General features: G+C 46.8%; 3 protein-coding genes across 19 annotated transcripts in view; 1 reads left to right on the top strand and 2 right to left on the bottom strand.

The window, feature by feature from the left end:
• Positions 1-102: 102 nt before the first annotated feature.
• On the bottom strand, positions 103-17,310 carry GGNBP2 (gametogenetin binding protein 2). 4 transcript variants are annotated; one of them, XM_086858997.1, is made up of 14 exons: positions 17,219-17,310; positions 16,419-16,546; positions 12,575-12,655; positions 10,699-10,952; positions 9,980-10,078; positions 7,335-7,448; positions 5,614-5,817; positions 4,463-4,637; positions 3,356-3,550; positions 2,666-2,816; positions 2,302-2,427; positions 2,069-2,220; positions 1,439-1,687; positions 103-760 (listed from the first exon to the last, which is right to left on the bottom strand). In XM_086858997.1, exons 2-14 carry the CDS (start codon positions 16,509-16,511, stop codon positions 557-559), a joined length of 2,097 nt encoding a protein of 698 aa, XP_086715123.1. In that variant the 5' UTR covers positions 16,512-16,546; positions 17,219-17,310; the 3' UTR covers positions 103-556. The 4 variants fall into 4 exon arrangements, with proteins under 4 accessions (XP_086715123.1, XP_023795145.1, XP_023795146.1 ...); XM_023939377.2 differs by lacking the exon at positions 17,219-17,310 and adding an exon at positions 7,529-7,690 and having other exon boundaries at positions 5,608-5,817; positions 16,419-16,540; XM_023939378.2 differs by lacking the exon at positions 17,219-17,310 and adding an exon at positions 7,529-7,690 and having other exon boundaries at positions 16,419-16,540.
• The window catches only part of MYO19 (myosin XIX), a 25,443-nt gene continuing 16,628 nt past the window's right edge, over positions 16,357-25,171 (top strand). The window contains exons 1-4 of one of the 13 annotated variants that reach the window (XM_086858991.1): positions 17,575-17,645; positions 18,286-18,356; positions 21,262-21,329; positions 24,890-24,979. In XM_086858991.1, coding sequence (XP_086715117.1) covers positions 24,968-24,979 — 12 coding nt within the window. In that variant the 5' untranslated portion in view covers positions 17,575-17,645; positions 18,286-18,356; positions 21,262-21,329; positions 24,890-24,967. Of the gene's footprint in view, positions 16,569-17,507; positions 17,718-18,285; positions 18,357-21,261; positions 21,330-22,746; positions 23,329-23,752; positions 23,927-23,946; positions 24,742-24,889; positions 24,980-25,171 lie in introns of those variants that run through there. The other 12 variants (XM_086858990.1, XM_086858984.1, XM_086858988.1 and 9 more) reach the window with 12 other exon arrangements.
• On the bottom strand, positions 18,408-23,839 carry PIGW (phosphatidylinositol glycan anchor biosynthesis class W). 2 transcript variants are annotated; one of them, XR_015278375.1, is made up of 3 exons: positions 23,566-23,814; positions 19,553-23,044; positions 18,408-18,665 (listed from the first exon to the last, which is right to left on the bottom strand). XR_015278375.1 is itself a non-coding variant. In XM_023939375.2 (3 exons), exons 2-3 carry the CDS (start codon positions 23,032-23,034, stop codon positions 18,654-18,656), a joined length of 1,299 nt encoding a protein of 432 aa, XP_023795143.2. In that variant the 5' UTR covers positions 23,035-23,044; positions 23,566-23,839; the 3' UTR covers positions 18,408-18,653. The 2 variants fall into 2 exon arrangements, 1 of the variants encoding a protein (XP_023795143.2); XM_023939375.2 differs by having other exon boundaries at positions 21,748-23,044; positions 23,566-23,839.

The following is a 25,171-nucleotide window of genomic DNA, read 5'->3' as shown; positions in this document are numbered from 1 at the left end:
TTGTGAGGATCTGTCCTTGCCCAGAGCAGCTCCCTCACCTCACCCCCACCTCATTCCTGAACCCCAGGACTGAGCACTCCAGTACAAACATAGACGCCCACCTTTACTATGCATATTAATAAATATTCTTTATTTAAATTTTTGCACATTGCGCTTTAACATATTACATCCAAAACATTTTGCAAATGGATGTCTACTTTGTAAAATCTTATATTCAGCTCCTTGTCATTCTGTACAGAATTATAGGTACAACATTACTTTGCCACTAGTTTGCTTTTTGTAAGTCTCACAGGAAGAGAAACATTGAATGAAAAGAGATGGCTTAAATTAGAAGAGAGGCTTGCACAGCTACTCAACTAAAAATACAAGCCTGGAGAAAGAACAAAATTAAGGAAATCACCTCCACCAGCCTCCCCCTGGAAAAAAAACCAAGGAAAAAAAAAAAGAATCACATTAATTTAAGATAAAATTTTGCCGTAAGTCACTAAATTAAGTTTGGAAGGAGAAGGCGCAGTAGTCATCTCGAGTTTCAGTGACAGACAGAGTTGGATTGGGTTCAGTTGGCTCCAGCTGTTGCCAGCCAGCTGTTGCAGACGGGCCCCTTGTGATCGTTGAGGCGACAGTACTTGTTGAACTTCTCCTTCAGGTGCTGCCGGTACTGCTCCCGGTTGCTGTAGAAAGACTTGTTGTTTGCCATGAACGACTGGATCTCGTCCTGGGAGATGAACAGTTCCTCATCAGAAGTGCACTCTGACTCATCCTGCAATGAGAACGGGGGTTTCAGAGCTCCAGGGCTGCCCTCCTGTGCAGCACATCTGTCCCCAGCCTTCCCTGGCACAGCAGCCCCAATCCCAGCTGGCTGAGCTGGACACCCCGCTCACACTGAGCTCTGCTGGCTTGGGGTGAGCCAGCTCAGTCATGAAATGGATCCAAATCCATTTCAGTCTTAGCACATTCCCACGGGAAGAGGATGGATTTTATCAGAGGGTTTTGGGGAAAAGGTGGAGAATGAAAAAGGGAAGAAAAGGAAGGGAACGAGAGAGAAAAATGAGGGAAGATGAAAAGAAAAAAAGAAAGAGAAAACTAGGGAAAGAGAGCAAAGTATCTAAATAAGTGGAAGGAGAAGGAAAGGAGAGAGAAGAAAGCTGCCCAAGGAGCTGCAGTGGGAAGTAACATTTGCGGCCTGAAGGCAGCAATAATGCCCACTTCATGTTACGGAATAATGCAATCCTTGACAATGAGCACTTGCAACACAAGCTCTGTCACTGCATTCCAGTGACAATTTCTCCTCCTCTGCAAAGCATTCAATTAGAAACTTCTCAGGGAACATGCACAAGGAACTGAACTGAACACTGGCACTTAATTCCTCACTGGTTCTCAGCCCCGAAGATTAAAGCAGGATGCTGCAACCTAAAATTCAAAGGCAGCAGTTACTTACAAGGAGTTCCACTAAGCTTTTGGCACCTTTTCCAGTATCAGGGACAAGTGACATTTCTGTAGGTTCTGCAAACTCTGACACATTTTTCATATGCTCAAACCAAGGCAACTGCTGGCCGCTTTTGTCTGCGCTACAGCAGCTCTCAGCGTGTGTGTCTTTGGTCTTGTCGCGGTGAAACTCTGTGTGCGTGAGATTTCCTGAGGTCTCTCTGCTACCTGCATCTGCCAGACAGCTCCCAAGTTTCTGAATCTGAAATGGAAAAGAGCCTGCAATGAACTGCCAGCAATGTTTTAAATGGAATATTCAAGTTTAAGATGGAAGCAGAGGGAAAAGAGGAAGGTTCAAAGGTGAGCAAGGGTAAATATTTATATTTAAACGTGTGCCTGGGGAGCTGGGGGTGGCACATTCACTGAGAGTGAGTAAAAGTGCACATGCTTAGGGACATAGAAGAGACTTCACTACAACCTACTCTAGGAAGGACCTCAGTTCCAAAACCTGGGATGACGAGGGAACAGGAGATCCCCACTGTCCCATTTTCGGTGTAAGTCTCAATTGGAATTTAAAATCCTTCCGTAACTACTTTCAAATGTAAGCATTTAGAGAAACATCTGGCAGAGCCATGTTCCTTACATGGTCGTTCTCACACTTCAAAGCTTTACTTTTCTTTTTCTTCTTTTTGTTTTTGCCTTTTGTGTTACTCTCCTCTGCATTAGCCCAGCACTCCACACAGCTGTCTCCATCCTCCTCCTTGTCGTCGCAGCGATGGACGCAGGCATCGTCCCCTGCAAAACACAGCCAAGTTTCTTTTGAGATGCTGCAGCTCTGGGGATATTAAAGCATCATTATCTTCTTCCCAAACCTACCATTTTCATCATGGTTGCAGATGCCCTCAGTGCAGGCCACGTCCGAGCCCTCCCGGGACCCCGTTTCGCTGCCCTCCATGCTCGAGGAATAGCCACAGTCGCTGCCAGTACAGTGTGGAGATAAACCTGAGACAGAGGCCAAAATTACTGCCATCTGTAGGAACTGCTGCTCATTCTTTAGTTATGCCTCTAACAAGAAAGAATTCTGAGAACCCCAGACAGGTTTGGGTTGGAAGGGTTCTTAAAAATCGCCTCATTCCACCCCCCTGCCACAGGCAGGATCCTTTTTAAAACCAGGTGATCACTGTTCACCCCATAAATGGCAAATGCTTTTTAAAATGAAAAATATTAACATTTAACATACCTTTCTTGATTTTAGGTGAGCCTAATAGGGTACCACTACTAGGACAAGTGCAAGAAGTGCTTTCATTAGTAACAATTACTTCTACACAGTTGTTGGCTTCTTCGGTGCTACCACAGGCTTTGCAGCTGCTTTCCGTGAAGTTTGAGTTCTCCTTCAAACAGAAACAAAAAACACTTGCAGGCACTGAAGGCAGCTCAGCCAGCATTTTTGTAAAGGATACTCTTTCCATGAGAAAAACCAGCTGACACTGACTGATAACAGCATTGCTTAGGATTCTTTACAAGTACAACACAACTAAACAAAACCCCAACCAATTTACCTTGACCCACAGTCACAGCTCATTAAGGTCAGCCAAGAGATCCCGAGTAATAATTGCACTTAAATATTCCCCCTCTCCAAAAATTCAGTGGTAATTGGCTATAAGTAGCATTGGAGTCCCCAGGTTCTGAGTGATCTTTAAGAAGTCACAGTTGACAAATAATCTGCCATAACCTGAACCTCAGATTTAGGATTAAAAAAAACCCCACCCCACCAAACCCCAAAAGTGGAGGAGTCCCAGGTAATTACTTTACAAAGGCTCTGCTCATCTGAAATTAAATTCCACCAGCGACCAAAATGCAATAAAATCCCTCAAGAATTCTACCATGGAACAGTGAGCTGATGGATGAAGCCCCAGCTATCCACGTTTACCTTTGCCTGATTGATTTCCTTCTCTTCTGCTGCCTGCAGAGGAGCAGGGATCTCACACACACATTTATTTTTCCGTCTGTTCTTCCGTTTTTGGCGTTTCTTCTCTTGTTTCAGCTCTCTCACTCTCTCCTCTTCTGAAAACTCTTCACAGAGCTGCTCCAATCGACTAATGCCCTGCACTTTTTCCACAGCCATCTGTTTACAAGAGGTTAGATCCAGTTACAGAAGTTATCACAATTCAGGCTTTTACAGTTAGAAAAAAGGAGAAGGAAAACAGCCAGTATTGAAATCCCAGGAACACAACTATTGACTACAGGAGAAAAATGCCCACCCAGATGCAGTGATTTAGGCTGCTGGGAACTCGTGTGGGGGAGCTCTGGGTCACACCTATGGCCCAGATTCACATTTTTCAGTGAAGAGTTGCAGATTTTAACACACTGTTGAATCCATGATACTCTGATCCTATGGGAGTAAAAAACCCCCAAGAACTAACCAGCTCAATGTTCCATTATGATCTTTCCCAAACTGATTTTCCTCCTCCCTTCTCTGGTGTTTTAGAAGTTTTTAGAGAGGAAAGTTACTATGAATGGAAGATGAACACAACAAAAAAAGATCATATAAACTGGCAATTAATATTAAGTATTGGTATGTGTTAAAGGAGTTCTGTCTGAAGCTCAGGATCCCACAGGATCAGAGTGCATTGGGAAAAAGCTGACCACAAGAGCTAGCAACCACTTTTGTAATTCAAAAGCACATCCTCCATTTTTACTCATAAACCAACCAAAAACTGCTGTATGTAGCCTGAGCTATTTTAAATGCAATCAGGAAGAAAAACAGAATTAATAACACAGAAGGTTCAGTGTACTGGAATGGGCAGCTTGAAAGTAAAAGCAAGCCTCAATCTTTTATATTCCAGTTTATTGCACATGGGAACACACTCCAGTTGTGCCGTACATGGATGTCACAAAACCAAACAAGGGAATGAGTGCAACACCCCTGACACTCCTTCCAGCCCTATGCCAGGGAGCACAAAACAAATTACAGCGACAATGGGCCCAGCTGCAGCATCAATTCAGACACAAGGTGGACAAAATTCCACGTTTTTACCTCAAAGCTCTTGCGTAAAGCATCAACCCCCAGGTAAAAGAGCATCTGCCACGTCTGCTCCTCAGCCCGCAGCTTCTGCCAGATCCGGTGCAACCTCTCGTACAGGTGGATGCCCAGGCAGGTGAGAACCTCCTCCTGGGCTATGTCTATTGTCTTGGCGTGCCTCTCTCTCCGTCTGGGGGAAAGGGGAACCAAAGCACAGCATTGTTAGAGCAGCTGGAAGCCAACCAAGGGATCAAAGCAGGGCTGACGTGTTCTCTGGAGGTTCAACTGCAGCTGTGTTTGCAGGAGCAGCCTGGCAGGGCTCTGCTGTGCTGCATGCAGATGCAAAATAGAAAGGAACAGGTCAAAGCCACCACTGTAGAGCAGCATTGTGCCTTGCCACCTCTGGCTTCAGCTGCCACATCCTGCTCTTCCCTAGGAGGGATCAAGAGTTTAAATGCCAGAAAAATGCATTCTTTTGTGTCCTAAAATTTGCTGGAGCTCACAGCAATTATTTCACCATTGGTTAGGTCAAGCTGAATAAACACACAGGGAATTTTGTACATTACTTACCGTGCAGAGTAAAAACATTTCAGCATTCATCTGTTCATTACCAATCTATTATCTATCAATCTGGTCAATCTGTTAAGGGAAAACTACTATGAAAGGATTTACCCTCCTCATGAAACAGTTATGACTGAGCTTTAAAGGCAATGAGGCTGGAACTAGATGACCTTTAATGTCATTTCCAACTCATTCTATGATTCTCCAATACTGAGCTCAGAATTGTCCTTTTCACTGAAAGGTTTTAAGATGATTAAAAAAGGTTCAGAAATAAACAGCTACAAAACTCACTCAAAAACTTGGCATTTGGCAGAACTCAACCAAGGCTCTCTTTCTATTTCGCATATTTGAACACCTCAGTGGACAAGCAGGCAGTTCTAGGGACTCAACAATGAACTGGAAGACATTTGGTAACTCCTTTTCTTCCAAAGCACAGCTGAAACCTTCAAAGCGCTCTCTTTGAGCCTACACCAGTATGAATATTCACAACCACGAGTTCATCACACAGCAAAGAGGCAAAAAGCCACTTTGGGCAAAGACATTTTAGAGTCAAATAAAGAAGCAAAGCGCTAGATAGCCCACTCTAGCCAATTACATACTCATACCCTCCTGCGAACTCGGGCTCGGCCCGGCCCAAGAGGTGCGCGATGAAGTCGGTCTCGCAGCACACGTGGATGTGGCGCTCGTGGGGGCAGCAGCGCAGCCCCTCGTACAGGGCAGCACAGTATCCCTTCTCCTTGCTGCAGTCCAGCTCCCCGATCAGGATGTTGTAGGCACGCAGCACTTTGTTCTTGCAGTCGGTGCAAAACCTGGGGGAAAGCGCAAGATCAGGCTGGGTTTGCCCGAAGGCGCTGGCTCTGCGGTGATGTGTCTCAGCTGGGGCACGGGAGGGTCGTGGTGCTTCACAAAGTGTCATCATTGTAATATCATGGCTATTATCCACATCACTTATCCCACCTATTCCACGTTACTAACCAATGATAGCAATGATATTACTATCAAGATACCAAACTTCTCCAAAGCGAATCCTTGATTTGAGGAAATTCCCACACAGAATTCAACTCAAAGATCAAAAATCTCAACACTGAGCAAACAGTGCAAACCAGGGCAAAATCCCTCTCTCAAGCAACACTTGCCACATCACCTTCTAGCAATTCTTCCAAGTGTACTCAAGTGAGTGATAAGAAACAAGGCAAAGTTTCCCCTGATGCCTGCCGTACAAGAGCAATTCTTGTTTCCACTACAAACATATTTTGAATTATTAGATTGCTGTGCTGATGGCCAAATGAAGGTTATTTATAACACAACGTACTCATTTTAAACATGTGACAGCTCATGTGTGACAGAAGTATACTTATAATTAAAATACAAGCAAATTAAGCTCATTCTGTGTCATAAGAGGAGTAACCTTCAAGAGGCTACAAGATCTCTTGCTGGATGACTCTAAAAATGCAAGTCAGACAAGCTGCTCACATTTCAGCTCAGGAAGCTGGCTCCCCATGCCAGCTCTGGATGGTGTTTTTCCCTTCCCTAGTGTCTCCAGCCACTTGACAGCACTAAGTCAAACATATTTTGCTACTGTCGAGCTACGATACCTGTCTGCTTTCTGCGGTGGAAGGAGAGAAAACAGCAGTATTATTGCAGGTTAGCACCAGGAAGGCAGCCAAGGCAGTGTTTAATGTCACAGGAGATTAAAGTTATTTTGTTTCCAAAGTGTTATTTCCACAGCACCACCACCCCCGCACCCATCTGTGCCCCCACAGTTCATATCAGAACCTTGAGACTGCTGGAAATTAACTTTTCAATCAGCACAGTAGCTCCTGTGCACATGCAACTATAATTTAATGGTTTATTTCTGCCCTGCAAGAGAGATTTACCAGCACCAGGCATAAACAAGTGGTTTAAAACAGTGCTTTAGAGGCAACACCAAGCCTAAAATCTGCTTGCACTAGTGCAGCTGACAGGATTTTGAAATGGCACATACTCCCTGAAAGCCTAAAAACAGGCACAGCCCAAGAGCAGAGAAAGAATGAATGAGAACACACAGCTTTTAAACATTAAACTGTAAATCATGATTTAATCCTAGCCAAAAATATTAAGACAAGCAGCTATGACTTCACTTCATCAGAGGTCTCCACATTTTCCTTTGCACTGAACACAGAATATTTCACCATCTTTGTCTCATCAGCCTGGCAAAGTCCCCCATCACCACCAAGCTCAGACCTTCAGTTTCACAAGGAATAAACCCCTCTACATTTTGAATGTTTTGATCTCCTAAAAGCACGTGTTTCTCAGCAGGCAGCTGTGGTTTGCTCCTCTCACATACCTGTGTTTCCGTAGGTAGGTCTCTAACGTTTCTAGGAGGCAGCTGGAGTCAATCAGAACCACTTCATCCCTGCACTCCTGGGACATGAGCTCCCACACATCCATCCAGCAACCCCTGTGAGGAAATGAGACACAAAACTCTGCATTGTCCTGCTGGGGGTCAGCAAACAAGCCCAGCAAAGCCTCAGTCTTTACCTGACTGCTCCCTGGGAAGGTCCATAGCAGAAAATGATGCTACACTTGCTCTCTTTCCTCTTCCTGTCTTCTCTACTTTTCTTAACTGCTTTTAATTTCTTTGAACTGAGTCTGCTACTGCTCCTTTCACTGTCACATAGTATTACCAAACATTTTTCAGACCTATAACATATATATTATCAGCTAGTTATTTTTCCTAAACAAATCCTATGTGCTGAAAATGCTGCTCTGTTCCTTGATTTTATTTGAATTCTTTATAGGTTAAGCCTGTATGTATATCTACACACCATCTGTGAAAGTTTGGGTCAGAACTGAGATGCAAATTTTGCTGTCCATGTTTATAACCCAGACTCATCAACTTTCCAATGCTACAGCTGCAAACCAGTCATGATTTTCAGAATATTACTTTAAGTATAAACACATACAAGTTTTAATACTTGTCAGCTGAAGACAATTTGGTAAAACAACAAAAGAAAAAAAGCAAAACAAAGAAAACCCCAACAACTTTCACCATAAAACATCCTACCTCAAATTCCAAAAATTTGTTAGTCCATCAAAATAATTTTACAACTCAAATTTGGATGTGCTAAAAGTGAGCAAAAAACAGACTTTAAAAAACAAGTCATGGTTATTTACAGGTTTGTCTACAGTTAATACTTTATCAGAATGCTCACGTCTGTCTTGCAGATAAGGCAGGAAAATGGGAAGAAGCAGCCCTATTTCCTAATAAGAGGAGTTCTGTGTGCCATTACCCAGTTTGCCAGGTCATAGGCCTTGCATTTAGGAGAGTTTCAAATGCTCCTGAGTCCCAAATGGAGCTGAGGAGCCAAAAGCCAGGCACAGACTGAGGACATCAAGTAACCCTCGAGTGGCATTAGCTGCTTACATAACTCCTCTAATTAAACACCCAGCTCCAACTCAAAGCCTTTTTTGTGTAGAGGAAATGCCCAACAGATGCAACTCATCTGAAGGAGTTTCTTGTAAAGATGTGGAGCAGGAGCTCTACAATGGTAAATGAAGTTTGTTCTGTGACAACTCTGTGCCTCCACAGCCCAGCCAGAGCCTGTTAATTTGAATTTATATCAGTACTGATACACTCTGGTCACTTCTGTACAGAACAGAGGGGTTCCAGCTGAGGAAGGGAGTGCAAGTCCTGCTTCTTTAGCAAACTGCACTGCTTGTCCACAGGCCACGTTCTCTGATAACCCCAAAGTTTTACCTGCAGAGTATAAAATATTGTGCTTCCTCATATTCCCTATTAACCTGACAGCATCCAAAAGAATAAGGGGATTTATTCCAGCATGAATTGAGGAAATAAAAGCAGTATTTTCCTCTTTATTCATTCAGCTTCAGAATTGTTCTACCTCACCAAAGTGCTAACTGCAGGTTCCACAGCATCTGTTCTCACACAGAAAAGATTAAGCTTACTAAATATACAAAACCCCCAAAACCCACTTTCACAATGCTATGAATTTGCTTTATTTAAGGAAGAAATATATATACATATATACACCTCTATACTCTCAGGATCTTGTGTAACATAAGCTTTAAACTAATTTTGTGAAAGGCCTATAACCAAAATATAGTAGAAGATTATGATTAGTTCCCAGTATCCTCAAGCAGCACAAGCAAAAATCAAGTGTCAAATTCCACATGCCTGGTATCCCAGGGGATTTAACTAAACCCAGAGAGACTCCAATCTGCACAGAAAAAGACATGTCCTGTAACTGGAAACCATGAGCAAGCTTTCACAGGTTGGAGGCTTAACCAGCAGCAGAACACAGCTGAGTAAAAAAGGTCCAGACACTCCAATTAAGCCCAAGAGAGTAATTTATTGGTCATCATATAAAAAAAAAAAATAAAAGGAGCCACCTCACAAACAAGAAACCTCCACAAAATCCACAACAGATTTACAGGGAGTGTTCTGCTTAACCAGCTGGAATAAATCATTTCAACTTCAAGACAGAGGCATATATGCATATTGTTCAGTGGTGTATTCAAAACATGCTGTCACTTTTGAGAAAATACATTTTATGGAGTTCCAGTTTTAACCCTGCATCCAACCACAATAAAGCCCTTGGTTAACAGTTGTGTAAGGCATTTTTAATAATCCCAAGCAAAATGATGGATATTTATTTAGCATTATTCTCAATGGGAGAAAATCTGCTGAGCAACCATTTTGGTCTAGAGCACAAAAACCAGTTTGTCTTTCTAGAGCATTGTTTATATCACAGGACAGAAGCCATCCATGCCCTGAGCATGCCCAAAACTCCTGATGCTTCTCTTCCTCTCCCCAACAACTATTTGGGGTCTGCTACAATCCAACTGCTACTCTGGGAAACAGATCAGAGCACAAAAATTGATCTCAATGCTTAAAAATAAATCAGCGCCTATACTTTGCTTCCTACTTTTTGCCTTTCTTTCAATTGTGCATGTTAAACACAGACTTACCCCAAAGGTTTTGGTTTGTGTGTGTCCAGGGAGTGTAGCTGACACCTCTTGTTCTTCTTACTTTTGGGAATTGCATCAATCATGTCATTCAGTTTGGACCTATGGGAAAAAAAATGTGAGGAACATTGTATTCTGAAAACCACTGGATCAGGTTACACCACCTCACTCTCCCCATCTCAATCTCCTCAATTCTGCACTAACCTTCCCTACTTTTCCTGCTAACTGGAGCAAGAAGAACGAGCTGAAGGCAACTGGAAGGCCAAGGCACACTGTGCTGAGCACTCACTGTTTGCTCTGCTCACAGCTGAAGAACTAATGGCACTGGAGCATTTATTGTGCTCAGCAAGGCCAGAAGGCTTCACTTTCTCAGTGTTAACCTTTCTACCCAAGAGCAGCAAGCTCTGGTGGAAAAAATCAACACTCTTATTTTTTTTATGTGCCAAGCAGAGAGGCAAACACTCTTCTTCCAGAGACCACGAAAAACCCCACAGCGTCCGTATCAGATTAAGGACCAAACACCAAATATTGGCATCTTTCAACTGCAATCATGGCACTGAAACTGGTGGTATCAAAGATTAGGTTTGCTTTTTCCCCAGTTTAGCCAACAAGTGGCTGTAATTACGGACGTTGAAGAGGAGAACGTGTTGTGACAACTCAACACCGCCAAGGAGGCGACGCGCAGAGAGCGGGGACGGCGCGAGCAGCCCGCAGACACTGACCCGTGCACGTAGAAGAGTGTGTAAAGCTTCTTGGCATCAGTCATGCAGCTGCGGGTGACTGAGAGCACCCCCTTGGGCCCCACGGTGAGGGGCTCCAGGGCAGGGTTCCCTGACTCCACCAGCTGGGAGAAGAGGCGCTCCACGCTGCGCCGGCAGCCCACGCACGGCACCAGCTGCGACAGCGCGCTCAGCACCTCCCGCGACGTCACCATCATGGCAATGTTCAGGTCCTGCTGCTTCAGCATGCTGTGTCTCTGCAAAAAAAACCACAAAAATCAAACCATTCAACACTTCTTCTCTGGGATTTTTTTCTCCTCTTTGTTGCCTCCTTTCACCGCAAATGCTGCTTCAGAGTAACTGTCCCCATTGGGAAATCCTGTTTCTCCACCTCAGCACAGATGTTGTGGGAAAAGGTCTCACACACACCAACTGCAAGTTTTCATCTTTTACTCACACTCCTTTCATCTTGGGCATGTGGAAAGGAAATTCACCAACGCTCACTGGCATTTATGGAAATCTCATTTACAACCAGCTTGTTCTGCTCAGACCATGCCAATTTAGCAGTATTTTTCCTGGAAGGCTAAATGCCATTTCCCATTACAATCCTACTAGCTGGAATTAAAGAAAGCATCATTACTACTAGGGTGAAGCCTCTGACTTCAGTAGTGAACATCCAATGTCTGCTATTAAGAGAACATTAATGAGAATACCTTCCAATTTTGCTTACATCAGTAAATGACTGTAGATGTGTCTCCTGGCCCCTGTGTCAAACACATCCAGGCACATGTCCCCACAAAATGCACATACCCTTCTGGTCCTTCTCACTGCTTAATTACTGCCTTGCCTTTCAGCAGCACTGCAGTGCCACCAGCAGAGATGTGCAGAGCAGAGGGTCCCTTCCTCACACCCCAACACACAAACCCACACTTGAGTTGTATCTGCACAGGGAATGTCATGTCACCAGAGTATTTTCTGTACTATTGCCATATCACACCACTCCAACACTCCTCATGCACAAAGGACTTGCCACAACTTTGGGGAAAAGGAAGAGAAGACCACACAAGACAGCAGAACTCACGTCCACTGAAAAGGGAAAGCATTCTCAGCTCCTTCCATGCAGTATGGAAAGCAGAGGTACCATCAGGTAACATTTAAGGTTTGTGCTCTTAGAGGAAGAGCCCATTAAATCATCTGCCAAGCACTATCACTCTGCAATAACCCTCTTTCCTGTAATTAATTGCAGGAGTCACAGCAAAGCAGGAAGGAGCTATTTTCACAACCCAGCTACACTTGGCATGCAGCACGTGTCTGCACTGCTGCTGTCAACCCTGAGCAAGGCCATGCAACTGCAGAGCAGCAAACTCTGCCCCTCTGGACATCAGCTGGCACCATTCTGCACCTGCAACAGGTGTTACAGTTATTTTCCAGAGGTTGGCACATCAGTTTCTAGGATTAAAGTTTCTGGGGTACCACAAAACCAATTCTCACTACTTATCTATATAAAATCTACAAATTGGCACACAGATTCTACCCTGGTATGGGCACAAGAACCCAACCTCAAGCAATCCACACTTCCACTTGAAAAGGCAGCTCAAAACTGCTCAGAAAAATAAAAATTGAGATGTATTTAGAAGCTGTTGCTCCCATTGTAGGTTCTGAGCTCTCATACATGCAGCAATTGCCTCCTGACAAGACAAGATGCAATAAATGCTGTGGAATCCAGAGCACAGTGAAGCCAGTGCACTTTGGTACCAATGTGTGACTGCTCCCAGGTGCTGACGTGTCTGAGGCATTTCCAGGGTCACAACCTCCCAAAGAAGCAAAAAAAACAACCTGAGGAAAGCAAAAATCTCACTTCTCTGGAAACATTATTTACCTGGATGAACTGTTTCAATTGTGTACTGTTATTCTGATGTCCGTCAAGGTTCAACACATTATCAGGAAATTCCATCACCATCTATACAAGAGAGGAAAAACAATTTAAAGAGGAGCTTTCAGACAAAATAAACAAAGCCAAATAGAGCATTAGTTGTTTTACTTTCTTGGGGGAAATAAGACTGAAATTATGTTAAATGCTCATTCTTTTCACATAATTACAGGAGCTTGGGAAAGGATAAAAGGATCTGTTTCAGATAGTGAATGTTTCAGCAAAGTAATAAATGCTTCATTAATATAATGTTCTAAAGGTAGTTTATAAATGGCAGCTCTTAAATAGCTGTTGCTAAATGGACCATCAGTATTTATATTATCATCTACACGACTTGGGACCCTGCTTCAGCTAAAACAAACAAATAAACAAAAAACTTCAACACACTGAGATCCAAATGGACCCAACAGTTTAACTCAATTTATAAAGCTCTGAGGAAACAGTCACAACAGTTTAATGACAGAGTCAACTCCTCCAAAGGCTAATTTCAAACCATATTAACCCAACAAGGTACTCCAAGGCATAGTTTGCTTTGTGTGATTGCAGCTGCAACTCTCAAGAGGCTCAAAGCAAAATGTTAAGCCTACAGAACAATGTGATTACTTGTAAGTAATTAATAACATTTCTTATCAAATTACTGAGAAACAAAGAGGGCAATTTCTTGGGAGGAGGCAGAAATCAGGAAAGCAACTTTCAGCCAAAAATCCAACTGTGCAACCATGGAATAAAACGAAAGCAACAAGAAAAAATGTGTAAAGCCTGGCTTAGCTCTCTTCTCTGTCCGAAATGAGAAACAGGGAATTTGACAATATGAATACTGAAAGTTCACTTTAAAATCTGAAAGACAAAATAACAACTCTGGTTAATAACTCCAATGCAAATGAACACCAAATAAACTGTCTGATTCATCCCTTTTCCTCCTTCACCTTCCCTCAGCTGTCTAGAGAAGGCAGAATTCCCTGCTGTCTGCCTAAATTGCCAACTCTACCTCCAGAGAACTCACACACTCACTTTTCCAGGCACAGAACACCACTCCAAAATAAACACCATTTCTGTGAGAACAAGGCACTATTTTGCTGTCCCATGTGCCCCAATCCGAGCAGTGGCACAGCTGCTTTATCAGTGTGCAGAGCAGGGCCACTGCCAATCCTAACCCTCAGCTCCTTTTCCAGCTTCCCTCAGCCCTGATCCCTCCCCACCAGTTTCTGCTGCAGATTTGCAGGTTTCCTACATCACTAATGTGGTGTTTCTGCAGGCCAGGAACTACAAGCAAAAGTAAAAAGCTCTATCTGCTAATAACACAGACAAGAGATAAATCTGCCTATTTCTCCCCCCTCCCCTTCATCTCCCACTATCAGACAACACCCTGAGGTATTTTGTACAACAGAGCAAAAGAATCAAAGACTAAATTAATTCATGTGTCTGATGAGATTTTATTAAGTGGTTAAACATCAACCACCATCACACCCTGAACTGGAAGGGAAAAAAAAAAAATCCTGTAATACCACATCAAATGGAATGCCTTCTAGAAACCATAAAAGCTTCTTAAGAAATGAAAAGGGCTCAATATTGAAACCTCCTTTAATTTCTGGCTGAGCCAGAAGGAACAGGGAAGTGTGGTGGTGAAGAATCCACTCAGGGCAGCAGCATCTCCCTGCACCTGAGCTGCTTCCTGGCCTACTACAAAGCAACATCCCAGGTGAAGAGCACATGGGCCATTCACTCCTAATTTGCAATCACTAATTCACCGATTCCAGATTCCAGGCACAGATTCCAGCTGACTAACAGGCTCGTTGGTCCCATTATTTTTAAAATTTGGGTTTTCAGAGAGGTAACAAAAGCCAGTTACTATCAATATCCACCATTATTTTTTAAAGATAGTGCTGCAGATGTAAAATTCTGTTTCAAAGACAGCTGCATGTCTTGTAATAGCTCTCATTAAGTATTTAAAAAATAAATTATAGATGACAGACAAGGAAACTCAAGAGTTCATTCACTTGCTCCTGCAGATTTCTTTTTTTTTTAATAAAAGCCTCCAGAAACCACCTAGAAATCCAAATGCTTTGTAACAACAGTAATAGAATGACCAGGAAAAAAAAAAAAAAAAGGACACAAGGTAAGATTTTCTCATAGTGAGGATGACTTGCACTTGCATAAATGCCTTTCCTCCAGATATCAAACTGATTTACAGTTAGAGGACCCTTTCAGACATGAGAATGGTGTAAAAAGCAGAAGGGCAGCAACAACACAGTGCAATTACACAAAGTTTGGGCTTGGTGTTAAATTCTGGGACTAAAACCACAAATGAAATTTTAGGTCTGCTGAAGTCATCTACCAGGTAGAGCTGAATTTTCACTCTCAACCTATTACACACAACAAAAATAACAAGAGCATGGCAAGTCTACATGACACAAATTAATGAGTAATTTTTTATAGGAACTCCATGAAGGAGAGAAAAAAAAAGAAAAAAAAAAAAAGAAAAATAAATAAGAGAACCCCAAGAGCATAAAACCACATGGAAAATGAATGGGCACAATAACTTTCAAGGTGTGGCCAAGACACCAAAAAACTCAAACATGCAATATTCCTGTACAGTGCTGGGTTTTCCAGGTCATCAGCCCCTCCAGGAGAGGCAGATACTGCTTTGGACAACTTTAAGGGAAACTCTGCCTAATACCTGAATACAGTTAACCAGAGAGAACCCAAAAATACTGATTATATTTCGTAAATTAATGATATGCCACCATTCAAATTGATCAAAACTGAAATACAGCAATAGGACTTCCTTCAAATGCAGCAAAACCAGCTGGGGCCTGTCTGAAGACATTCAACAGTTTTGTTCTGGAAGGTGGAAGAATGGTTTGGGTTGGAAGGGACCTTGAAGATCATTCAGTTCCAGCCCCCTGCCATGTGCAGGGACACCTTCCTTAGCTGATAAAACTCCGGGATTCTTCCATCCTAAACATTAGATTAGGAATTTAAATCACCCCCACTTTACATCACTTAAAGTAACAACAGTTACTGTCTCATTGTCAAGAGAAATCAAATATGAATCATTAAGATACCAAATTACACTAAGTGTGATATTATTTTCAACGCATTTTCATGCTTTAAGAATTAAAGGAAAGAACAACAGGCTAGTTAGAGATTTTTTTTTCCATTTGCTCCGTGTTCTCCTACAATACAATTTTTCAACCTTCCTCTAAACTCACGAGGAGAAGGACCAGAGAACCTCCAAGCTACATTTAGTTGATTTTTTTCCCTGAATCTTCTGGAAACGGCCAAACCACCACGTTTTCCAATTCACAGCAACACCCTGAAATGGGAACTCCCAGATTGGTTACATTTCTGCAGACTCGATAACCCTGACTTCACGCCAAAGCTTTCGAAAATGCCTTCAGCCTTTCCTCGGCTGTTTTCAGAGCAGAACAATCAGCCGGTTTGAAGCCGGGCTTTCACGTTAACATGGCTCCCTTCCTTCCCAGCTGAAAAATGGCTTTGCTCCACCCTTGAGCACCGAGCCACGCTCGTGGCTCCGGCACAACTTGTGCACAGGCCCCGGCACAGCGCGAACTCCCTCATTATGCGGCTCGCCCGCTTTCAGAGCCGGCCATCAGATAAAAAAAGTTGCCACATTCATCTCTGTTAACCCCAAGTGTTGCAAAGTCCCAAAGATTAAGGCTGCAGGAGCCCGAGGAGGAGCCAGCGAGGCCCGGAAAGGAGGAAAGGCCCGGCCTGGGAATTGCAACACGCGGGAGGCGCGGGCACGGCGGGACGGGCCCGAGGGACTCACCGTGAGGGTGTCATCGATGTAGAGGGGGATCTGCCGCTTCTCGAAGGGGAACTCCTCCTCGCCGTCCCGGCACACCGCCACCAGCCGCGCCATCGCTGCTGCTGCTGCCGCTTCCTCCCCGCTCCAGCCTGCGGGCGGCCCCGGCCGGAGGTAAACACCCGCCGCGCTTCCCCGCCACACTTTCACCAGCAGCCGGCACCCAGCCTGCGCTCCCCATCGCCTGATTCACCACGCCGAGCCCGGCCCACCCACCCGGCCGGGAGGGACCCGCGCGGGCCGGGAATGCGGCAGCACACGGGCGGCGAGCCGGGCACGGCGCGGGGGGGATGGAGACCCCCGGGGAAAGGGGGAGATGGAGCCCCGGGCAGGATGGAGATGGAGGTCTGGGAGGGGAGATGGAGCCCGCGGGGGAAAATGGAGCCGCCACGGGGAGATGGAGCCGCCGCCCCCCGCCCGCCACCGGCCCAGCGCGGCCGCCGGGACCCGCCCAGCCCGGCGCGGCTCTGCGGCTCCTCCGCCGCCCCCGGCCCGCGCTCCGCGGGGGGAGCCGCCGCCTGCCCAGCGCTGCCCCGGGCGCCCCGCGGAGCGGCCCCAGCGCCCGCCCGTCGCCTCCCCGCGGGCTGCAGCCCGGCTGCCCCGGCAGACCCACCCCTTCCTCCCGTTGCTGCGCGGCCTCGCCCGGCTCCCCACGCGGGGCTGCGATGGCGGGAGCGGCCCGGTGCGCCGCGGGGGATCCCCTACTGCCGGCCCTCCCCTCGCCCCCCCCCGGCAGCGCTGCCCCGCGGCCGGCGGGCCCTTACCGGCTGCTGGCGGCGCTGGGCGGCCCGGGCGCTGTGACAGGCGGGCGGCACGGCGGGTCCCGGAGCCGCCTCCTCCCTGCCCGCCCCGGGGCCGCCCCGCCCCGCTCTCGCGAGAGCCGCGGGCACCGCCCGGGCCCGCCCCGGGCACCGGCCGGGCCTCGAGGCCGCGCGGTGCAGCGGCCGCTCCGGGCGGGCGGGAGGGACGCGGGGCTGTGCCCGCGGCGTCGGGAACGGCTCCCGGCGCTGTCAGGAACGGCCCCGCCGTGCCAGGAACGGCCCCCGGGCCGGCGGTTGGGCCGGGGGCGGGTGCGGGCCCCGGGGCGTTGGGGGTTCCAACGAGCGGGGCCGGGCCGGGCGTTAGCGCGGGTGCGAACGGCCCCGCCGGGAGCTCGGGCTGGTACAAACCCGCTGAACCCAACGCTCTGAGGCACGGGCAGGGGGGCGATTTTGGGGTGTCCTGTGCAGGGATAAGCGTTGGACTCGATGTCCTTGGGGCTCGGTAAATTCTCCGCCTCAGACGCTGCCCCGGCATCAAACGCAGCTCAGCCCTCGCTGCGCTGGTGCCGAGCCAGGCAGGGCAGGATTTAACAGCTCTGCTTGGCGCCTGCAGCAGCCCAGTGCAGCCGGCTCGAAATCTTGTGGCTGCCTAAATTAAGCAGCCCAAAAAAAAAAAAAACCAAAAAAAAAAAACCAAAAAAACAACAACAAGAAAAACGAACCCTAAGTCTTTCTTGAACTATTGAACAGTACAGCTGACCTGTTCATTCTTGTTGTGTATGGATATAGGCACTAAAGCCCTCACAGGAAAGTGCAGGGGAGGTATTTAAGGAGCAGGAGTCTTTATGTTTTCTTGTGTCTGCATAAAAACGATGCTTAGTGGAGGAGCTGCTGTTGTGGAGCTCCTCGTGCAGCAGCTGTAAGGAGAACCACATGTGGAGTCACGGTGCTGCACGGTTTGCAGGCGCTGTTCTCATGGCTTTCTGCAGCAGAAAAGCTGGGGTTTTGTAATGAGGGATAGATTCTCACACCAGAGCACTCTGAACCACGCTGAACTTAGGTCTTTGCAGGGATGTGCATTCCTGTGGTCGCTCCCCACTCCCAGAGCATGGCTGGATCACATCAACAACCACGGTCCCAGGTTTTGTATTCTTGGAGTGCACATTGATACAAAAAGCACCATTACATTTCATACAATTTTTATCCATGGATCTTTAATGTTTTTTCAAGTCGCTGCAACACGTGGCTTGTTTGTTATCTCCAAGGCGGTGGAAAGGCAGCCAGCCCCTTCCTGCGTTCATTTGCATGGCCCTCTTTGCCTGGAAGAAATACCTGTTCTCTGGGACAGTGTGGCTTTGAAATAGGATACTGCCTGGGAATCTGCAGGGTAACATCTGACTTCAAAAGAAACACCACTGCAGCTGGGAGATGAGGCATGCTAGAGTTGCTCCTTAAAAAAGATGAGATGTGTTAAGTTAGTGATGTGTAATAGAAGGTTAAAGATAAATGTAATCAGCTCCACTCTCCCACCATATCCCAGCATTTTTCTACCCCGCAGCTCTACAGAAAGATCATTCGGTGAAATTATGGCAGCAAAGCAAAACAATTTCTGTTTCCCTCTGCTTTACTATTGTGGAAGTAGGTGACACCTTATGGTTGAACCATTAGTCCTCCTACTTGAAATATCTTAAACTTTTACTGGTTATGTAACAACTAAATAAAAGTTTCTGATTTTAAAAAATGCACCTTTAATCTGTACAAAGGGTTGTTTGTCTAAACACAGCCCAGAGTGAATTGAAATGCAGAGTTCCTGCTCCTTCCAGCCACCCAGCCAACAGCTGTGTGGAGAACAGCAGTGTCCTGGTGGTCACTTTCACATCTTTTCAAACCCCAGCAGAGCTGTTTGCTCATCCTGTGATCAAAGGATGCTCGCTTGCATCTCTGGGTTCTCTCGGAGGCCTGGGCAATTATCTTGTGCTCATAGGCTGAACACTCAGCATTCATAACTACACCAGTTGCTTCAGGGCAGAGCTCAATGCATTTGTTATCGACAGCAAGCAATGAGAATTGTGTCATTAATTCACTGGGGAACAGCTCGCAGAATCATTTCGGTTGGAAAAGATCTCTGAGGTCATCACCTGTGACTGATCCACACTTTGTGAACCAGCCCAGGGCACTGACTGCCACATCCAGTCATTCCCTGGACACCTTCCAGTGCCTGACCACATTTTCCATGGAGAAATTCCTCCTGGTGTCCAACCCGGCCCTCCCCCGGTGCAGCTTGAGGCCATGTCCTCTTTGTGTCACTTGCTGCCTGGGAGAAGAGACCAAACCCACCTGGCCACAACCTCTGACTTGACCAACCCTCTTACTCCTCAGGGCTTTAGAAGCAGGAGAAGTCTCATGATGAGAAGCTGGTGCTGGTGAGAGGGTTGTTCTCACTCCAGTGCACACGATCCCCTGGCTTTGCTGCTCTTGTGGCAACCACAGCTGCAGGTCTGGAACTGGCAGCACCAGCCCGTGTGGAGCTCGCCCAGCAGACCTCCCACGTCCTCCTGCTGCCCCGGTGCACTTGGCACCTGGATGCCCTGTGCTTGTCCAGACACAGCTCTGCCTGTCACACCCAGTTCATTCTGAATCACACCAACAGGCTTGTGCTCACAGGCAGAACTCACTGCAGGTTTTGGGCTTTAAATATTTCAAAAATAAATATCCATGAGTATTTTTGCATAAATGAGTAGTGCCTGTCGGCTCCGGAGGGAGACCTTTCTTCCCTAGGCAAGTCTAGGAAGTGTTTTAAAATAAACACATCCACCAGTTAACAGAAAACTCTGCTACAAACTGACAACAGTTTTTAAGAGGTTGTTGCCAGTTCTTGCATTTGTCCCCAGGATAATACAGGCTGCTTTGCTTTAATTCTCAAGACTGCACGGCTTTAAGTTGGAAGCAAACAAGCATGAACTCAGTGTGGCCACAGCCTGTAATCCTCAGGCTTCACCTTTCTGCTGGCCAGGGGCTTGGAGAACCTCATACATTTATAACTCTTCCACAGCATGTCTATCTTAAGGAATCTGATTTAGTGGCTTATTCTCCAAAGGTTTTATGATTCATCACTTGTGATAGACAAGGAGAAATATGAAATATGGCCTATGTGTACTGCTGTAACTCATTGACATTGGACATCTATCATCAGCTACCATTGCTTTTCTACTCCTAAAGTATTTATATCCCATTATTGAATTCCTCACAATCTTCAAGTGTATTCTCTTCCCAACGACTTTATGAGGTCAGGAAGAACTGTCACAGTCAGGAAAGGGAACACAGAGGGTGTTCTGCTCTGGCCTTGCAAAGAAGACTTGAGAAACTGAGCAGCTCCCTTCTCAAGCCATTGCCAGAACCCTGACCCAGTGCACTGCACTTCTTTCCATCTGCACCCTGTTTGTTTGCTAATAAAAATTAATGCCAAATGTCCCCCCCTTGGAGACATCTCTGCTGGCAAAATATTCAAATACAAAATTCAATGTGCTGGTCTGCAGGTTGGAGCTGAATTAGTTTGGTATCTTTGTATTTTTTTATGGAGTGTTGCTCTTATTATCTGCACCACAACCTCCAACAACTGCTTTATGAATTCATCTGCAGTTGAGTTTATCCTTCAGAGCATCACACTTTATCTCAGGTCTTCATTTATATTCATCAGTGGGGATGGAAGTAAAATTTAGCTTTAATTCAAAGGCTAATTTAGGTTTCAGTGTATGATTAACATTCCACAATTACTACCATCAAAGTCAAGCATATGCATAAGTCTCTGCAGGACTGGGGCCAAAATGTTTTCAAGTATCCACTTATTCGATACATTTTATATAAATAATTATTCTTATCTATTATTTATGCAAGGGCCTTAACTAGGTAAATCTTGATACAGCTAGGCCTCTCTCTCCATATAATTACTCATCTTCTTACTTTTCATCTGGTTTCTACTGTACCTTGTTATCTAATTCCTTGGGTATGAGCACACTTCACTAACTGTAAATACAATTTACTCTCAGGAGCATCAGGAATATTCAGCAATCTCCAAACCTAAGTTTTCAGGATAATGTGCAACAACTCCCAACAGGTAAGATCATTGACTGTATAATTTGGTAAAACGAACCATTAAAAAGCAATCAACACCAAATAATAAAAAGCGCTGCTAAATTATAAATTATTGCAACACATCCAGGAAAAATACTGATTTTTCCATTAAATACCATCATTCAACTACAGCAAACAAAGTCCAGCTAGTCCACTCAGCCAAAGTGGAATCACCAAAATTTTAATACTATATTTCTGGCATGCAATATATACATAATTAAACAGTTAAAAAACATGTACAAGTGCAGTATGCATAATGTAAAGGCAGCCTTGCTGTGGATTGTATCTATCAGGATGTTCACAGCACCAGTCATAACATTCGCTAGCAAGAAAAACAGTAATTGATTTTTGTTAATAGCGCTAATCAGGCATAGCTGTGACAGCTTGTCTTGCCTTCCCACCTGCACGGCCTCCACTCCCTTTTTCCTGGAATCAGGGGGCTGCACAACCTTCCAGCAGCAGGGCACGCTGGACCCCTCGACCAGCAGCTTTGTGAACACCAAGGCGAGGTCAGTGAGCACGAAAAAGCCCAGCAGCAGCAGGCAGTGGGCGAGCACCCAGGTGCAGAAGGGCAGGTTGGCCACGCGGCGGGACACGGGCTCCGTGCACGCCTGGCACAGCTGCAGCAACACCGACAGCACCAGAACAGCCAGAGCCAGCCCCTTCAGGGCTTGCAGCCAGCCCCTCACCGAGCTCCTGCACTGCAGCAGCCACAGCCCCACCTGCACGCTCGCCAGGTAGATGGCCAGGTAGCCAAAGAGGGAGAGCAGCCCTTCCCGGTTGGCATTGAGGAAGCCAAGCCGGGAGTCCCTGCCGTCGCTGCCGTGCAGGATAAACATCTTCAGAGAGGTAGTGCTGAGGAGCAGCTGGTAAAGCACAGCCAGAGCTAGGGCCACAAGCCAAGCCTTATGTTTGGGGAATATGGCCAAAAGCAGAGATGCTGCGAGTCTCACCGACGCCAAGGTAAAGAAGAAGTTCCAGTGCACCCCGTACTCCGAGGTGTGCTCGTGGTACTCGATGGATTTAACACTCAGCAGCCGCCCCACGCCGAGGGAAATCAGCGGCCACACAGCAAACACCTGCCTGGCCAGACTGGAGAATCTGGGCTGTGTCGTGTGAGACTTCTGTCGAACCTCAGGGCAAACAAGAGCATTTCCAAAGATAAAGGCTCCCACCCCCAAATCCATGACTCCGGTGCCGTAGGTCTCGGCCTTGGCGTATCGCCGGGGATACTGCGGGAAATCCACGGCCAAAATGCTGATGGATGTCAGCACGTTGACATAAACACGGAACACAGTTATTGCTGGAATGCACTCGGGATCCAAGTATGCCTTCTGAAATTCTTTTACAATTTGCCCAAAGGGCACTCTGGCCTCCCATTTTCTCTGGCTGTATATTTTGGAAAATATTCCGGCACAGAAGGCAGCAAGGATAACTGGTATGAAAAAGATGATTGGAGACAAGACAGTGCAGGAGAACAGGAGAGGAGACACCAGCACCAGGAAGTCTAGCAGCAGGCTGTACTTCCTTGAGCTTACAGGTTTTCCATGGTGCAGGTAGTACAGGATCAGGAGGAGCCCTCTGCAGAGCAGGCACAGCGGAGGCAGGGACAGGCCTGCGGAAATTTCCAGCAAACTCGTTCCATTTAGGTTGCTGATAAAGGCTTCTTTCAGCTGTTTTTGGGACATTCTTCTTCCTCTGAAAACACAAAACATGAACTTGAGGTAGATTTGTTAAACGGGTCTCAGAACTCCTTAAAAATGAATCAGTTCATTAAAACAACATTGATTTCAGAAGCTACTGAGTTACTTTTCACTTTAAAGAACACAGAGCAGAGCACTGGAGCTGTCCAGGGAAGCCAAGGACAGGCACAGGCTTGAGAAAGCTCCAGCATTTTATATCCTGCTGTGTTCCAACAAGGTGCTTCGTGGATTTTTGACGGAGATCTCTAAACATCAAATACTCCACTGAATATTCACATGGTGAATAATCTTACTATAGAACATCCTTTCCCATATCCTCTAGGGTGTAAATGGCAGAGACACCTAAAAACGTGGCCCTAAAGAACTTTGTGCTGCCTGGTCAGTACAACCAGCAGCTGCAGCCCCCAAGTGCCCTTTCACGGCAGCCCCTGCCCCGCTGGGGAGAACCCCTCGGGATGTAAAAAGCGTGAATTAATCACGGGTTCTACTCAGCCCCTGAGCGGAGCGGGAGCTTACCGGGAGCGGGGGGACGGATGGCGCTGTGGGGACAGAGCCGGCGGGGCCCGGGGCCACCTCCCCGCCCTCACGGCCCCGGCCCGGAGCGGCCAAGGGTGAAGCGGGCTCGGGGGGTAAAGTCGAGCCCGGGGGGTGAAGCTGGGCCCGGTGAAGCCGGGCCGAGGTGAAGCGGGGCCGGGGTGAAGCCGGGCCGGGGTGAAGCCGGGCCCGGTAAAGCCGGGCCTAGTTCCCCGCCCGCACTTTCGCCGCTTCCGCAGCGCCCGAGCCCCGCCCGAGCCCCCGCCCCGGTTCCGCCTCCCCGGCCCGCCCGCCCCGCTCCGCTCCCGGCCCCGGCCCCGCTCCGGCCCCGCTGCCGCCCGCGGTAAGTCCCGAGCCGGCCCTGCCCTCCCGTCCTGCCCGGTATCGCCGCCGCCGGGCCCTGCCCGCCTCAGCCCCGGCGGCGCGGCCCTGAGGGGACACCACGCCCGGCGGCGCCCTTGGGGTCCCGCCCGGGAGCTGCCACAGCCCCGCGGGTCCCCCCCGTGTCCCCCGGGTCCCCCCCATGTCCCCCAGGGTCTGCACCGGCACAAAAAGCTGTGCCGGGAGAGCGGGGTGGATCGCACACGGGTTTGGGGATGGGAGCGCGCCCGGGGCTCCAAACTGACTCCAAGTGGTGTTTTCATGCCGAGTGGAGAAGGAAATTAAGCATGGAATAGGAATAACAACAGAATGAGAAGAGGAAGAGGAACGGAATAGAGTTAGAATGGAATTAAAATATAATTAGAATAGAATTAGAATAGAAAAAGAATGGAAGTAGTGGCAGCTTCAGCTGCAGGAAGGACAGAATTTTTCCTGGCTGTGACTGGAACCTCAGCGTTTATCACAGAAATTCAAAGGGCCTGATTCACCTTGGGTTGGCTCCCAGAAATTTGCAGAGGAAACAGGAAGGGGACAACACAAACTTTTCTGAGTCACTCCCCTTCCCAAAGCTCTGGCTTCTCTGGCACCGTCAGACCCTCAGATCTGTCCTGTTTCTCCAGACAGAAGGGATTTAACAAGTGGTTGCAGTTTCTTGCCAAGAAAACTTGTTTTATTAAAGAGAAGCAAAGCACTTTATTCCTGATGGAATGGCAGATACATGATTCCCTCCAAAAAAGCTTTATTTACAGGGGCAGCAGAAGGTGACCATCACTCTGGGTAGGATTTCCAGCTCCAATGTTACTTGGGCCACACTGGGATCAGTAATTTTATCTGGATTCTTTGGAATTTGCTTGTGGAACCCTCTGCAGAATGACATCCCCAGAGTTACTTTTATCTAAATACCTTTTTATTTTCTTTATTTAAGCATTCTCCAGTGTGATTTGAATGAAGTACCCTAAAGGAAAGGCCCTCTCCAGTCTTCCCATCCACAGGCCTGGACAAGATGCCAAAGCAGGTAAAAAGAAAAGCAGGAATTGTGCGTGCTAATTAAATTTTACTGCCAGGAGAGAATTCTTGGCTTATTTCCATGCAGTCAAGATTAGGTAACACTAATGAATATTCATCCCTGCTTCAGGAATTGACTGGACCTATTTACTGTGGGTTTGAGCTGTATTAGAGACACCAGTCAGTGATCTTTGTTGTGCCC

Source organism: Cyanistes caeruleus, chromosome 21 (assembly GCF_971803275.1).
Source record: "Cyanistes caeruleus chromosome 21, bCyaCae1.hap1.1, whole genome shotgun sequence".
NCBI lineage: Eukaryota > Metazoa > Chordata > Aves > Passeriformes > Paridae > Cyanistes > Cyanistes caeruleus.
This window is presented reverse-complemented; position numbering and strand designations above follow the sequence as displayed.